Below are 12965 nucleotides of genomic sequence, written 5' to 3'. Positions count from 1 at the left end.
CAGATTCATGTGCTGCATTCATTTCGAAGTGTAAGACAAGAATTACCTTAGGGTGGGTGTGTGTGTGTGTGCTGTGGGTAAGTAAGTTGCCTGGAGCCTGAATATATTGGGATTTAATTCAGCTCAGGAGATTAGAGCTTATTGGGGTCTTAATTGATAATAATTAGGGGTCAGACAATTTGGCCGGGTGGAATTAGATCTAGCACCTGCTCTTCATGAATATGCATCCTATCAAGCCTCTCTCTTCGTCTGAGTCTGAATGTTTTCATGTCTCTCAGTTGCTTGAGGCGTGGCGTTGGCCAACCCTTTCTAAGATGCCTGCTCCAACAGGCGCACAAAAGCCTTTGAGAAGATCCCAGACTAGGCCACGAGAACTATTGTGCTGCTAACAATGTTGTTCAGTCCTGGTGAGCGCGGCTGATATTAGGTCTTTAGGTTGATGTCTCTGTCGACAGCAGGCCAGCTGAAGGCTGTTCCACAGCTGCTCCTGCAGCGTGGCACGGATAAGACTTTGAATTGCAATTCAAGACGATGGTTTTCTAGAGCAGAGCTCAGTTTGGTGCTTTAGTAATAGGCCAGGCAGCAGCTCTCATTTGTAAGGGTGATTCGAGTGACTCAGACACAAACCACTGGCACGTGAAAGCTTTCTAAACTGACTTTTCTAGCTCCGAGTGTGTTTTGTGTTCTCGTGTGGCTTTCTGCATGGTCCAGTTTGACCACAGTTATGTGAACCAAAGACAAATGGAGGCCTGCATGTGCTTTTAGGCTGACGGCGGTCTTGGGTCAGTCTCCACTGAGACAAGTCTTAGTCACAACACATTGGAGAATGTGATTCCAGGGAATGTTTTTCCACATTTCTTTATGTTCTGTGATTGGCCTTAGTTTGGAAAGGGATAATGCATGTCGTTGACTCTGTTTCCTTCTGTGCAGCTTTAGTGGAATGTTATGTGATGAACCAACTCCAAGTAGCACAGCGCTGTGAAGTGGAAGGAAGATGAAGCATGGGATTCAAAATTTTATGCAAAAAAAATCCACAAGTTGTGGAATGCATTTGTTTTCTGTTTACCACTAACCCCCTACGGGACACATGCCCCTGAAAACAACATCCACATGCTGGTACAAGGTGGCGGGAGCATCATGCTGTGGGAATACAAGTACAGAAAAATGAAAACATGTCTATTTGTGCTTCTAAACTGACAACTTCACACTTTAATCTTTACTGCAAATATTTTGCCATATTTTATGTTTTGTGATTGATCTCTGGTCAGACTGCTGTGGGCATGCTGTTCATTAGTAGGTTGTAAGAGTTGGGAACATAGATGTAGCTAAATACAGGTCAATCATGGAACATTGACTTCAAAAAATATGCTAGAAGTCATGGTGGTAGTCCCATTAGGTCGTGGGGATGACTTTCGTGATGCAAACCAGAGACAATTAAACATGTCTTTGTGTATGTTGGGCTGATGGTTAGTTGCTGCTGCAACATGTTTTTTCACTTTGGAGAAACTAAACTAAATTAAAGTTTCGCCACATTCCTTTATGTCCTCTGATCAAAAGACTGGCTTAGAAATCATCTGAAAGCTTATATGTCATTGACTTCAGTTCCTCCTGGGTGACTTTTTTTTCTCCCCCTCTCTCTTGATTACCTCTAATCACTCCATGGTCTTTTTTTACTCCCACTTACCCTTACTCATAGGATACTTGTATGCTCACATTCTTTCTTTCCTTCTCCTCTGGCCTCCTCCTGAAGTCATTGTGGTATTTAGGGTCAGACAAGAGCTCCAGTCATTGCGCCCTCCCAGGCAGTACTGCAGCCATTACACGCCAGCTTGTCTCGCCCAATCGCCTCAAACTGCTTTGGAAAAAAACCAACCCTTTTTGGCTGCTACAAACCCTGCATCCTCCCTTCTAACGGAAAAGCTGAATGATGGAAAAAGAAATCAGTTACCCAGTGGAGCATTTTTTTTTTTTTTGCCTTGCACTCTTAATAGATGAGTGCTAAAAAAAACTCTTGGTGTCTTGTCCTGAGTGAGCTCTTATGTTAGGAACTTTTCACTTCTCCCTCCTCTTTGCTTTCTGGCTTTCCCTGCTGCCGCTGCGTAACCCAGGGCCACCCTTAGAGGACTGTGATTCGTTGCTCCTCCAAAGCCGGGAGGGAGTTTCCACGTGTCGTCCAGTGTGTCTGGGTGAGTGTGAGTCAGATGGCATATGTGTGTGTGTGCTGCTTTAAGACTATGAGCACTGGTAGACAGAATCCACTTTGAAAGTCAAGAGAGCACCAGTGTGATTTCCAGTTTGCGAGCTCTTCAAAGAGCTTCTAGATTAAAGCCTTTGCCACGGAGGTAAGCCATGTTATGGATTCTGTTTTATCTTTCTATCCCTTTGTTTCTGCTGTTTGGTGGATTAGTAGGGATCCAAGGTGAGGAGGTTGATTCCTATTGTTCAGCTGCACAGGTGTGGGTCCCTTTATGTGTTTGCTTGTGAATCCCCATTTAAATCTGGTAGATAAGTTTCATTTTTGGCCTACTTCCCTGTGGATTCTTCAGGATGCTGCTTTGTAAACACTGATATGCTAAAGTGACCTTTCACAGTCTCAGGCTTTATCACTTTTGTTGATGCATTACATGGTTTTTTCATCTGTTGCCCCAAACACATTAATCTGAGGAAAAGTTATATCTAGATGCATGGATGCATAGTTTAAACTGTTTGGAAACTTTAATTTTCTTCAGGTCGCTCTGAAACGAACATAGCATACGTGTATAAATCTCTGCCTGGGGGCTGCCATGTCACTCTTGGTCGGTAGCCAGCCACGGAGCTTCGAAATGCATAATGAGAAAGTCCGAAAAACACTTAACAAGCACTCTGATGGATGTTTAGTGACTTTGCTGGATTCACCACACAGTAATATGAGCTTTCAGAGTGATTCATAGACAGACATTTCTACTCATAAGCAAACTATTGTGTGATTCTTTAAGTCTTCTTCAGATGACAGAAACACAGCAGGAGATGGGATGTTTTTTTCTCCAGTTACACAGCTTTCCTTCACTTCCTGTTGTGGTTGTTTTCCTTTTTTTCTAGGTTTATAGTTGCAAAAGCAACTATAAACTTTGTAACTTTAAGAGCTTTGTTTTTGCAGCCCCTGAGAAAAGTGATAAGAGTCTCATGGGCTGTGATTTGACAGGAGGAAGGCAGCCCGATTCAGCCCCTACGAGCAGATGACCTCATAGCTATAACTCTGCAGTGCTGGAATACTCAACCTCACTGAGAATTTGTCACTTGCACTTCTTGTTTCTGATCTCTTTTCTGCTAGGAAAAAACCTCATACTTTTTTTTTTTAAGGAAACAACTTAAAGGTCAAACAAGATTTGTAACATTCCTAAAATGTAGCTGCAGTTTGTTGAAAAACAAACAGGATCATGATGCTTTTCTGGACAAAACTACATGCAGGCTGGACCATTCATATGCAAGGTAATTTAAACGGCTTCACAGGAAAACAAAGAAGCAAAGTTAAATCAAATAACTGAGTACACAAGAAGAAAGAAACTATAAAATACTACATTAAAGCAGATTCATATTATGATTAAATAAAAGTGACCCAAAAATTTTGTCTTAAGAAACCCACATTTAATCTGATTTGTAATCCATAAATAACATAGTTCTGATTTGCTAAGTAAGGTCTCAGCCAGTCCCATTTGCCTTTGAGGCATTGGAAATTAATTATTTGATGGTATTCAGCTATTGTACTGACAATCCTATCCAGACTTGTGTTTTGTATGAGAAATATCAGGTCTAAAATACAAAATAACGATACTGCAAATGTAAAACAAGGTAAAAAACTAATTCAAATTGAGATTTTACTGAACAAATTGTTTTGGAAGTTCTCAGGAAATCTGGAGGGAACAGTAATATTTCATTTAAATTAGCCAAATGTTTGCTACCCATTTAATTTATGGAAACTCTGAGCTGGTTTCCAGTGAAACTGTAACATTTTTGTTGTGGTCCAGCGTCTTGTTTACAAGTGACCATTAATTGGAGTCTCTGACACAGGTACTCTTTGGAACCGGATCTCAGAGTGGAACTTTTCAGAAACATTTTGATGAGGCGATAAAATCACATCACCATGAAGTTCTCTGGCATGACAACTACAGTGAATTCAATGTGTCTCTTGTCCAAACAGTGACGCAGTGCCATCTAAACATGGAACTTTTCCCCAATCAACATCCGAAAATACCAACAGTTTCCAGACAGCGATTTAAGTAAACAAAGCTTTAGAAAGTGGAAGGATTGTTGTAGACACATAAACTTGTGAATAAACACAATGCAAGATGTAATATGTAATCTGGGTAGATAAAATAAAAAGGATCTGAAAACATAGCCTTAAGGAACCCCACTTGAGGTCTTTGTTTGTCCAGATTTATATTTGCCATGTTAGACAAGTGAAATCTGTTACGAATGCTAACTTGAGACGGGGTGTGTGTAAATAGTTTGGAGCTAAAACAAAGACTATTCAACATTAGACTCCTCATTCTCGTATGGTTTTGTATAAATAGTTTGAAGCTAAGCTTCTGTTTAACAAATACATGGTGGTCTTTATGTAGGAAAAAGTCAGTTACATCTTTAACACTTAAAGCACCTTCTGTGTTTATGCCACACCAAGGTGTGCCCCATTCTTTTGCAGCATCCCCGTCTGGAGGCACTGTTAGACTAAACACAAGGCTTACGTAGGAGTCACCCAGGGGTGGTGTGAGAAGAATTCCAGGTCATAGGGTATGCCGAGGGGCACAAAAGTGTCAGTGGTCCCTTGGCCCCAGAGCAGATGGTCCTTAGCAAGACTTTTTGATGAGAACAGAGGGCTGAAGGGAAAGAGGGAGGGTGAGTTCAAGGCTGGGCGCAGTGGTTTGCTGCTAAAAAGGAAGACGTGTCTTGTTTTCCCAGTGAAGTCACACAATGCGCCAGTTCAACTCGCAGCAGACGGCGAACGTGTGCGTCCTTGGAGTTTGTGTGTTGGGATGGCTTTGAGCCTTTCATACTCGCTGCTCTGCTTTGGCTGAATAAACCTTTGCAAGAAAGCATCAGCAGTGGTCCTCAATGAAAGCAGTGACTGTGACAAGTTCGACAACTGACTTTATGTTGACTCCTGGTGTCGTCGGCAGCTGTTTTCTCAGTCTTCATTTAACAAACAGAATTGTATGCTACAATTTATTCGTGTAAAGGCATTTTAAAACCTTTTGGTTTGACTTCTTCAATATTTGTAGTAATTATATGATCTTCTGCCTGAATTAGATTATTGCAAGATGGTGGCATGCACAAAAAAGGGAGGTGAAGTTAGAAAGTATCTCATCTTCCCCCGAATTAACAAAGGGAATTGAAATATTTACATCAAGACCTCCCATACAAAGTGAGTCCATATATAGTTTGGCCTTTGGATTCATTGGTATTATGGCTCCAGCAAGGGTGAAAATTATTGGTGTTTTACTGCTTTAATAAGTGAGTCGAGAATTATAGTTTGTCTTCCTCTCGGGATCAGTTCTACTTGAATTTAGTCTCTGCTGATTTTGACTCAGTGAATGAAACCAGTGTTTAGCTAATCTTCCGATCAGCCCAGAATGATGGTTCAAGTTCATTAGGAGCCTTGAATGTCTGCAGCCAAGTTTCCACTGGACTATCAGGTGCTGCTCTCTATCAAAGCAGAAGGAGAAAATCCTGGTGGCTCTTCTTGGCTTGTCCTTGAGCTTCAGGACCCCTTGCATATAAAATGCTGTGGATTCACATATGAACTGCACTCTTCAACAGCAGTGCTTTTACACTGCCAGTACTATTTCAATCTTGCTAAACAGTCAAGGTTTATTCATACAGAAGCAGTTAAACTCCTACCGCAGTGGTGCAGATCACTTAAGCCAGGAGTTTAGGACTTTTGGCAGGAGTATATTTACCCTGCAACCTTACACATGCTGTTCATGTGTTGCAAAGCTCAGTGGCCTTACCACTATGTGTTTGAGCTAAGTCTGTGCAGTTAGGTTACATTACACACAACATTCATGCTTCCTCAAGATGCCAAAAGGCGCTTCAGTGTCTCCACAAATATCGCTCCTCATTGCTTCCTATGCCCTGGATCGTGCTTTCAGACAAATTTGGCAATGAGGAGAGGGAGGGGGAAGAGAAAAAAAATCTAAGCTAGCGAGAGGAATCCAAGGTTTAAAAATAAACAAATGGTTAAACTGTAGCCGGCTTTGAAAAACCTTCCCGGACCTGATGAGAAGAGACATCATTTACATGTGGGGAGGTGGAAAAATGCAACATATGTTTGATTTGGATGGGTGATTAAACGAGGAGTGATTTTTTTTTTTTTTTTTTTTTTCAGACCAGTAATGCTGTAGGAAGTCTATCTTGAGATTCCTGGGTGAAATCCCATACACTTCTACATTACTGTGTGTTTGTCTTTCAGGCAGTGCCTGAATATGCTTTTGCAAAGCATTTTCTGAGTTTTATACCAGCAGCCTTACCCTTTTTTAATTCAGCTGCGGGACTGATTTATCTGTTTGAACAGATACAAAAAGTAGAGGATTTGTTTTGATCTTTAGGTTGCACACCTTTTATGAAGCACAGAGCTCATTACACAAAGTAAATTACAGTGCAGCGGAAAGACTAATTCCTCTTCTTCTGTTTGTGTTCCAGGTTCCAGATGAGCCACACAACCAAGGAATGAGTTAACTTTGGAAAATGAGGCACAGATAACTCTATATTGTGAAACAAGACTTCTAAGAGGTGAGTTTTAACAGCTTTTTGTCTTTCTTTTTTTTTAATCAGCATACATGTAATGGTCTATGCTCCTTCCCCGTCCAGCTTATTTGTTCTTAATCTGCTTGGTGAGCTAAATTAAAGTCTTAAAGTCGACTGTAGGGGTTGATCTGCACCTGTTATGTAAGAGCAGTCTTCCGGCTATTCATGTTGTACAGCTCTCTAACGTAATCTTGGTCTGGTCACGGCTCTGACTCTCCAATGAAAACATGCTTTGGACAGTGTGGAAGAGATTTCCTATTGTTCTGAGTACTGTCACACATAACAGCTATGACAGCCCAAAAGCCTGTTTATCTCACAGGGGTTTTCTGTTTCTAAAAAAGTAGAGGTGTAGACCTAATCATTAATGACCAGATGAGATAGAATTATTGCTATCTTCGTTTAAAAGCATATGGAAGATATTAGAGACATAGCTGCTTTGCTGTGGAAGCAGTCACTACATTTTGAATGATTACCTGTCCTTGTCTGTGAGGTGTAGCATTACGTTTTCAAGCAGGATTAGATTATGGGTGCATCATAATAAGTTAGAGCATAATCTAAAAAGTTTTTTTTATTCCAGTAATTAAAAAAAATTAATTGATGGAAGGGAAAAGTTGAATTGAAGGAAAAAAGCATGATTTGCACAACAAGCATAAACTTTGGACCACTGAACAGTCCAGTCCTTTTTTCTTTTGCCTTGGCAGGAAAGTTATGTTTTGCCAAAGATTGAATGGACACAAGCAATGTGGTAGTTGTAGCCCGTATTCTGTTTGCATCTATGTTTGGTGGCTCTCAAGCATACACAAATTGCCTTGTCAATCTTCCCCAAACTCATGGATAGTTTTTACTTCACCGTCTTCTCAAGGCCACTGTTATCATTCCCAATTGTGCTAATTTCCCCCCCTTCTACTAAACTTTCCATTACTATCCTTGAAATCCTCAGACTTTGAACAGCAGACTTTTTCCAGTAATAATCTTTTGGCATATGACTGTCTACTGGTCAGCAATGAAGTCTGCTATTTTTCAATTGATTGTAAAGCACTTTTATAAGATATATTCTACAGTACAAAAATGTAAGTTTAGCTCTTTGAATGGAGTTGCTAAAATCTCAATCATGTTCTAATTGACTGAGATGCAGGTGTAAATGTCAATTATAGATTTGTATGTATTTCCCTTGCATTTAGTAAAGGTGACCTTTATGGTTTGTCCATTTACTTTTCCAGTGCAGGATGGGGAATTCAGAGAGCCAGTACAGCATTGATGGTCCGAAAGGCACAAGCTTCATCTTCCCAAGGAAACAAAAGCCATATTCACTGAAACTCGGCTCAACCAAAGATGGCGTTCTTTCCCCACACACGTGGTGGAAAAACGCCCCACTCGGCTCAGGGTACAAGGCAAAGTGTGTTGGTCGTGGTTGTTTGTCACCTCCTAAAAGCAGACACTCTTACTCTGCCCAACGCTGTGACTATGTTTGCAAAGGAGCGAGGGGCAGCACTGAACATCACTGGCATCGCTCACCTGGATGCGGCATTCGAAGACGACAATTGTCAGATGATTATGAAGAAAATCCATATGGGGCTGAGCTCAATGGGCACTCTCTGAACAGACACGGCGATGAGCAGGGAGTTCTGGAGGAACAGAGCAGCCCAAGAGTGGTGATCAAGAAGGATGGCACTCTCAGGGTAGAGTTCACAAACACCTCAGGAAACCCCTTGCTTCTGGATGAGGCCTCTGGCCCAGTCCAGCTGCTCAAGTTCTCTCCAAATTTGGAGGCTACTTCCACTCCAAGCTTGCCTGGTTCCAGTGGCAGTAGGCAGGAGGCCCACCGGGGTGGACCACCACCAGCTTCTACCTCCTCCACTGCCAGGACTAGCAAGGGAAGCTCACTGAGCTCTGAAGGCTCCTGGTATGATTCCCCGTGGGGTCCCAGTGCAGAACTATGTGATCAGGACCAACCATGCTGTACTAACAGAACATTAGAGCATTCCCCTATACATCAGCTTGACTCCTTTGCAGAAAACCCTGCACCTCCATCTAGTTCAGAGCTCTACAGGGACTCCACAATGGCTGCTACTTTTCCTACAGCCAGTGAGTTGTCCTCCCAGTCACAGCAGCCTCCGTCAGGCCGAAGGCTGCATCGCGCTTCTCTTGCGTCTGTACTGGATGTGCCTTTGGTGGAAGAATGTGCAGAGCCACGGCAGTATTCATCGTTCACCTTGCCTTGTCGCAGGCCCAAAGCCCATACCATTAGTTCAAATATGGACCAGTTCCAAGAGCCGGCGCAGCAGCAGCAGCAGCAATGTAGGCACGACTTTGTTTTCAATAAGAAAGACTCTATCAAAAACCGGATCAGACGCTTCAGTGACTGGACGGGCAGCCTCAGCCGGAAGAAGAAGAAATCTCAGGTGAGTTGGTCAATATTATTCTATTGAGAAATACAAAATTGATTAGTTTCTTTTCTCCCCCGTTTTTGTGAAACTTTGACCTGGACGATTTTGTCCAATTCCTATTTAAGAACTGTAGAATTAGGACTCAGAAGCAGCAGCATTAAAGTAGTTTTTTTTAGTCTTCCTGCTGAGTCGTCATTAATTATTTATTTTTGAGAGCAGAGGCGTTGTCGTGTTGCATACGAAAGAGAACTGTAATAAAGGGTTTTGCTGAAATTGTAAAACAAAGATAAATGGTTTAAAATAAATTGTTATATATATTGATTATCAACTTATATTTTCAAAAATATATGTAATATTTAACATGGCTACCTTATCTTATCAACCTTCTTCACTTAGTAAATGCTCATAAGGGTGTTGTAGTGAGCATGATTCAAGGTTGGATTTTTGAGTTTCCACTCTGCCTTTCATCATTCAGAACCCATAAAGCTGAAAATTGTCTGACCATTGTCTGATTTCTAATTAGGTTTTTAGTTTTGTTGGTTTTTGTATTTTGTTTTCTTGTTTATGTCAGCCATAGACTAAAGGCAGAACAATGTGTTCTTATAAATGTCTTAACTTCAGTCTCTTTTTTGCTTTATAATTAATAAGATTGCTAGATTGCAAGTGTCACATTAGTAAGAAATGATGCCAAATGGATGACATTTTAGTCCACACTACAAGTGTCTATAGTTTTCTCTTTTTCCAAATATTTGACTGTCTTTCTTGTAAGAGAAGCCGTCTATCAGTCACTTGATTAATTGGGGAATGGGGAGTGCACAGGTGCACTGTGCCACCAAACACATGGAGAAAACTTGGATTATTCCATCACTTTCTCAATGAAAGGACTTTAAACCACAGGAACAGTGTATTAAAAGATTTTAGCACATTTGAAACTGATTTTATAACCTTGGTGTGGCTTGATACCAGTCAGCTCTGACTGTTACATTGTTTCCACACTTTTTTTTTTTTTTTGCATGCTAGCTGCACGTGTAAGCTGTAAGTTTGTTCATTTGGCTTTTTTGTATATGGGTGTGCTAGGTTTTTCTTGAGACAAGTTCAAAGATACTCCACTAGATATGATTTCCCTCGAGTAATATGATCCTTGGACTGCACACGCACTGATCAGAACTTGGATTAGAAAGAACTACAGTTTGTCTTCATGTTTCACGCACTTGTCGAAGTTGTGTGATTTTTCTTGGCTAGTCTGCAGCTTTACTAGCTGTAGTATGATCCAGAAGGTTTGTTTAAACTGAGCCTGCACCCTTGTCCTTCGTCTTCGCAGCTTGAGAGCAATTGTTTTTGCTTTAATTCTTTTTGGCTTTGCCTTGTAAATGTTTTAAGAACGCTGCTTGGGTTCTGCCTGAAGGATAGCTGTAAGCCTTTGAGACGCTCTGCAGAGTGAAACTAAATCCTTAGCTAAAGATTTAACCCCACCCGGCCTTTAATGTTAATGAAGGAGCAGTGGTTGTTCCAGTTGTTGTGCACAGATTTCCAGGACTCCCCTCATAGTCTTTGTAGGAAATATCTGCTAATAGGTATTTGTGCTTAATCATTGAATTTTGCTTCAAAACAAACAAGACTGGACTCATTATAATATTCATAAAGTGTTCTGAGTATTTTTAGAATATTTGAGCCTCTCTTTATGCTCAAACAGCAGTGATTTTGCACTACCACAGTAAACTTTTCTAGACTAAAAATACCCCTTTATTCTGCTGCTAAATGTTCTATTGTCCAGTATGTGTTAAATTCATGATCAGGTGCTGACGCTTAACCTCTAGACTTGCTTCTCTTGTCAAAGAAAATGTTTGTATCAGACAGCTTTGCTGTTTTGTCCAGAAATCCTCTCAAGAAAAACAAAAGAATAAATCTACAGCTGATCTGCATTATTACAGTGCAAGTTAGATGCTTAACACAATTAATTGTGAGAAAGTTCACACAAGTTAAACAGGGGGAAACGCTTACTTTGAGATGCAAGGACTCTAAATAAGTTTTTGTTTAAGTTGGTTAGGTTTTTCTCCATGGTATATGTCCTAATTTTCCCAGGACTTATTCTGCTGCTGCTGGTATCAGGAGCACCTCATCTGCTTACCCCCCTACCACCTTTCCCTCTAGGTAAAGGTCACACTTTGACCCTAATGCCAAAAACCAAGAACCTGCTTCTAATGAAAAGCAGCTGCAGGGTTAGAACGTTAACAGCAGGACATCTGGGGTGAATCACTACAAGAAAATTATGGAAATCTTAGAAAAATTCTATACTCCAAACCACATGTTATTACAACTTAAAGAAAATATGATTAAAAATCCACAAAGTCAGGTTCTCTAAATTCACAGTTATGGTTCTTAACCAGAAAGAAGTGGATTTCGCCATACTGGTTGTGAGTCTTTCTGTCCCACAAGCAGAGGTGTTCAGTTATCTTGGTTTCTTGCTAAGAGGTGATGGTGTCATATTATTGTTTATCAGAAGATTTGGAGACACAATGTTATAAGAAAAAGTCTATCTGTCCTGGTGAGGAAAAATCAAAATCTAAGACTTTGTCGAACTGGTAAAAAGTGATTTCTCACAACCACTTTCCCCTGTGGCTGTGAGATATGGATCACAACCAGATCCTGTGGACCCAGTGTGAGACTGACCCAGAATCACATACTGAGATGGTATAATGCATTGGGATCCTTCAGAATGAGATGGGTAGTGTTAATTAATAGCCAGAGTAATGTCCCAGACCTGTTACTCATAGCTTGGAAACTGTACTTTTAAATCCATCTTACCTATGATTTATGAATGGATATAGAAAGATCAACATAAAACGTGACTATGACACAGATAACATGCTTAGAACTGAGCATGAGACATAAAAAAAAGCAAACAAAACAACTAAAACCCAAAAATGAACTCCGCCATGACGGCACATGCTGAGAGCACTGCACTCTGCTGTCAGGAGCAGAATCGATGCTGCAATCTAGTCAAGTGTCAGTAGACTGTCATCAAGGATGAAAAGGAGGAATTTCCATCAAGTGTTCATTTTTGGAGATTGAGAAGCCACATAAGACCACAAATGATGTAAAATTGTCTGATGCAGAAGGGATCCACACTCCCCGATGTCTTCACAGGAGATTTATTCTACTTTCTCTGCTTAGTGAAAAATTTAGTAACTTTGAAGTAGTTTTGAGCTAGACTACATTTTAAATTTGTTTTATATGGCCTCTAGGCTGAGTGAAAAGAGAATATTTAAATACTGTTCCATCTGTCTGTATAGATCACATGTGTCAAACTCCAGTCCTCAAGGGCCGCTGTCCTGCAACTTTTAGATGTGCCTCTGCTGCGCCACACCTGAATAGAATAATTAGGTCATTAGCAAGGCTGTGGAGAACTGATCTACACAAGGAGGAGGTAATTAAGCCATTTCCTTCCAGCATTTCGTTCCTGTGGCACATCTAAAAACTGCAGGACAGTGGCCCTCGAGGACTGGAGTTTGACACCCCTGGTATAGATGGTTGCAAACTGGGTGCATTTTCTTTACATATAGTTGGGAATTCTTTGAATCAGCCGAGCACTTCCACTGCCAAGTAGTTCATAAAAAATGTCCTTTTATTGTCTTTCACCAGGCAACAGCAACATTTACAGTCCAAACAGTCTTTGTTGCTCTTGTTCCTACCAAATAAAATCTGTCTAGACCTCCAAAACCTACTTGACCCTTTAGAAACACAGAAGTACCTTGTAGATTTACATCTAAAATAATTTTATTCAACCAAGAAGTTTGT

At 40.8% G+C, this 12965-nt stretch overlaps 1 protein-coding gene across 2 annotated transcripts in view; it reads left to right on the top strand.

The window, feature by feature from the left end:
* The window catches only part of tiam2 (T cell lymphoma invasion and metastasis 2), a 76975-nt gene that overhangs the window by 19293 nt on the left and 44717 nt on the right, over positions 1 to 12965 (top strand). Inside the window, exons 1-3 of one of the 2 annotated variants that reach the window (XM_023352485.1) lie at positions 2245 to 2342; positions 6676 to 6765; positions 8001 to 9182. In XM_023352485.1, the coding sequence (XP_023208253.1) occupies positions 8007 to 9182 (1176 nt within the window). In that variant the 5' untranslated portion in view covers positions 2245 to 2342; positions 6676 to 6765; positions 8001 to 8006. Of the gene's footprint in view, positions 1 to 2244; positions 2343 to 6675; positions 6766 to 8000; positions 9183 to 12965 lie in introns of those variants that run through there. The other variant, XM_014468818.2, reaches the window with a different exon arrangement.

The sequence above is a fragment of the Xiphophorus maculatus genome, chromosome 19, assembly GCF_002775205.1.
Source record: "Xiphophorus maculatus strain JP 163 A chromosome 19, X_maculatus-5.0-male, whole genome shotgun sequence".
Lineage (NCBI taxonomy): Eukaryota > Metazoa > Chordata > Actinopteri > Cyprinodontiformes > Poeciliidae > Xiphophorus > Xiphophorus maculatus.
The sequence above is the reverse complement of the archived record's forward strand: the minus strand, read 5'-3'. Positions and strand labels throughout refer to the sequence as shown.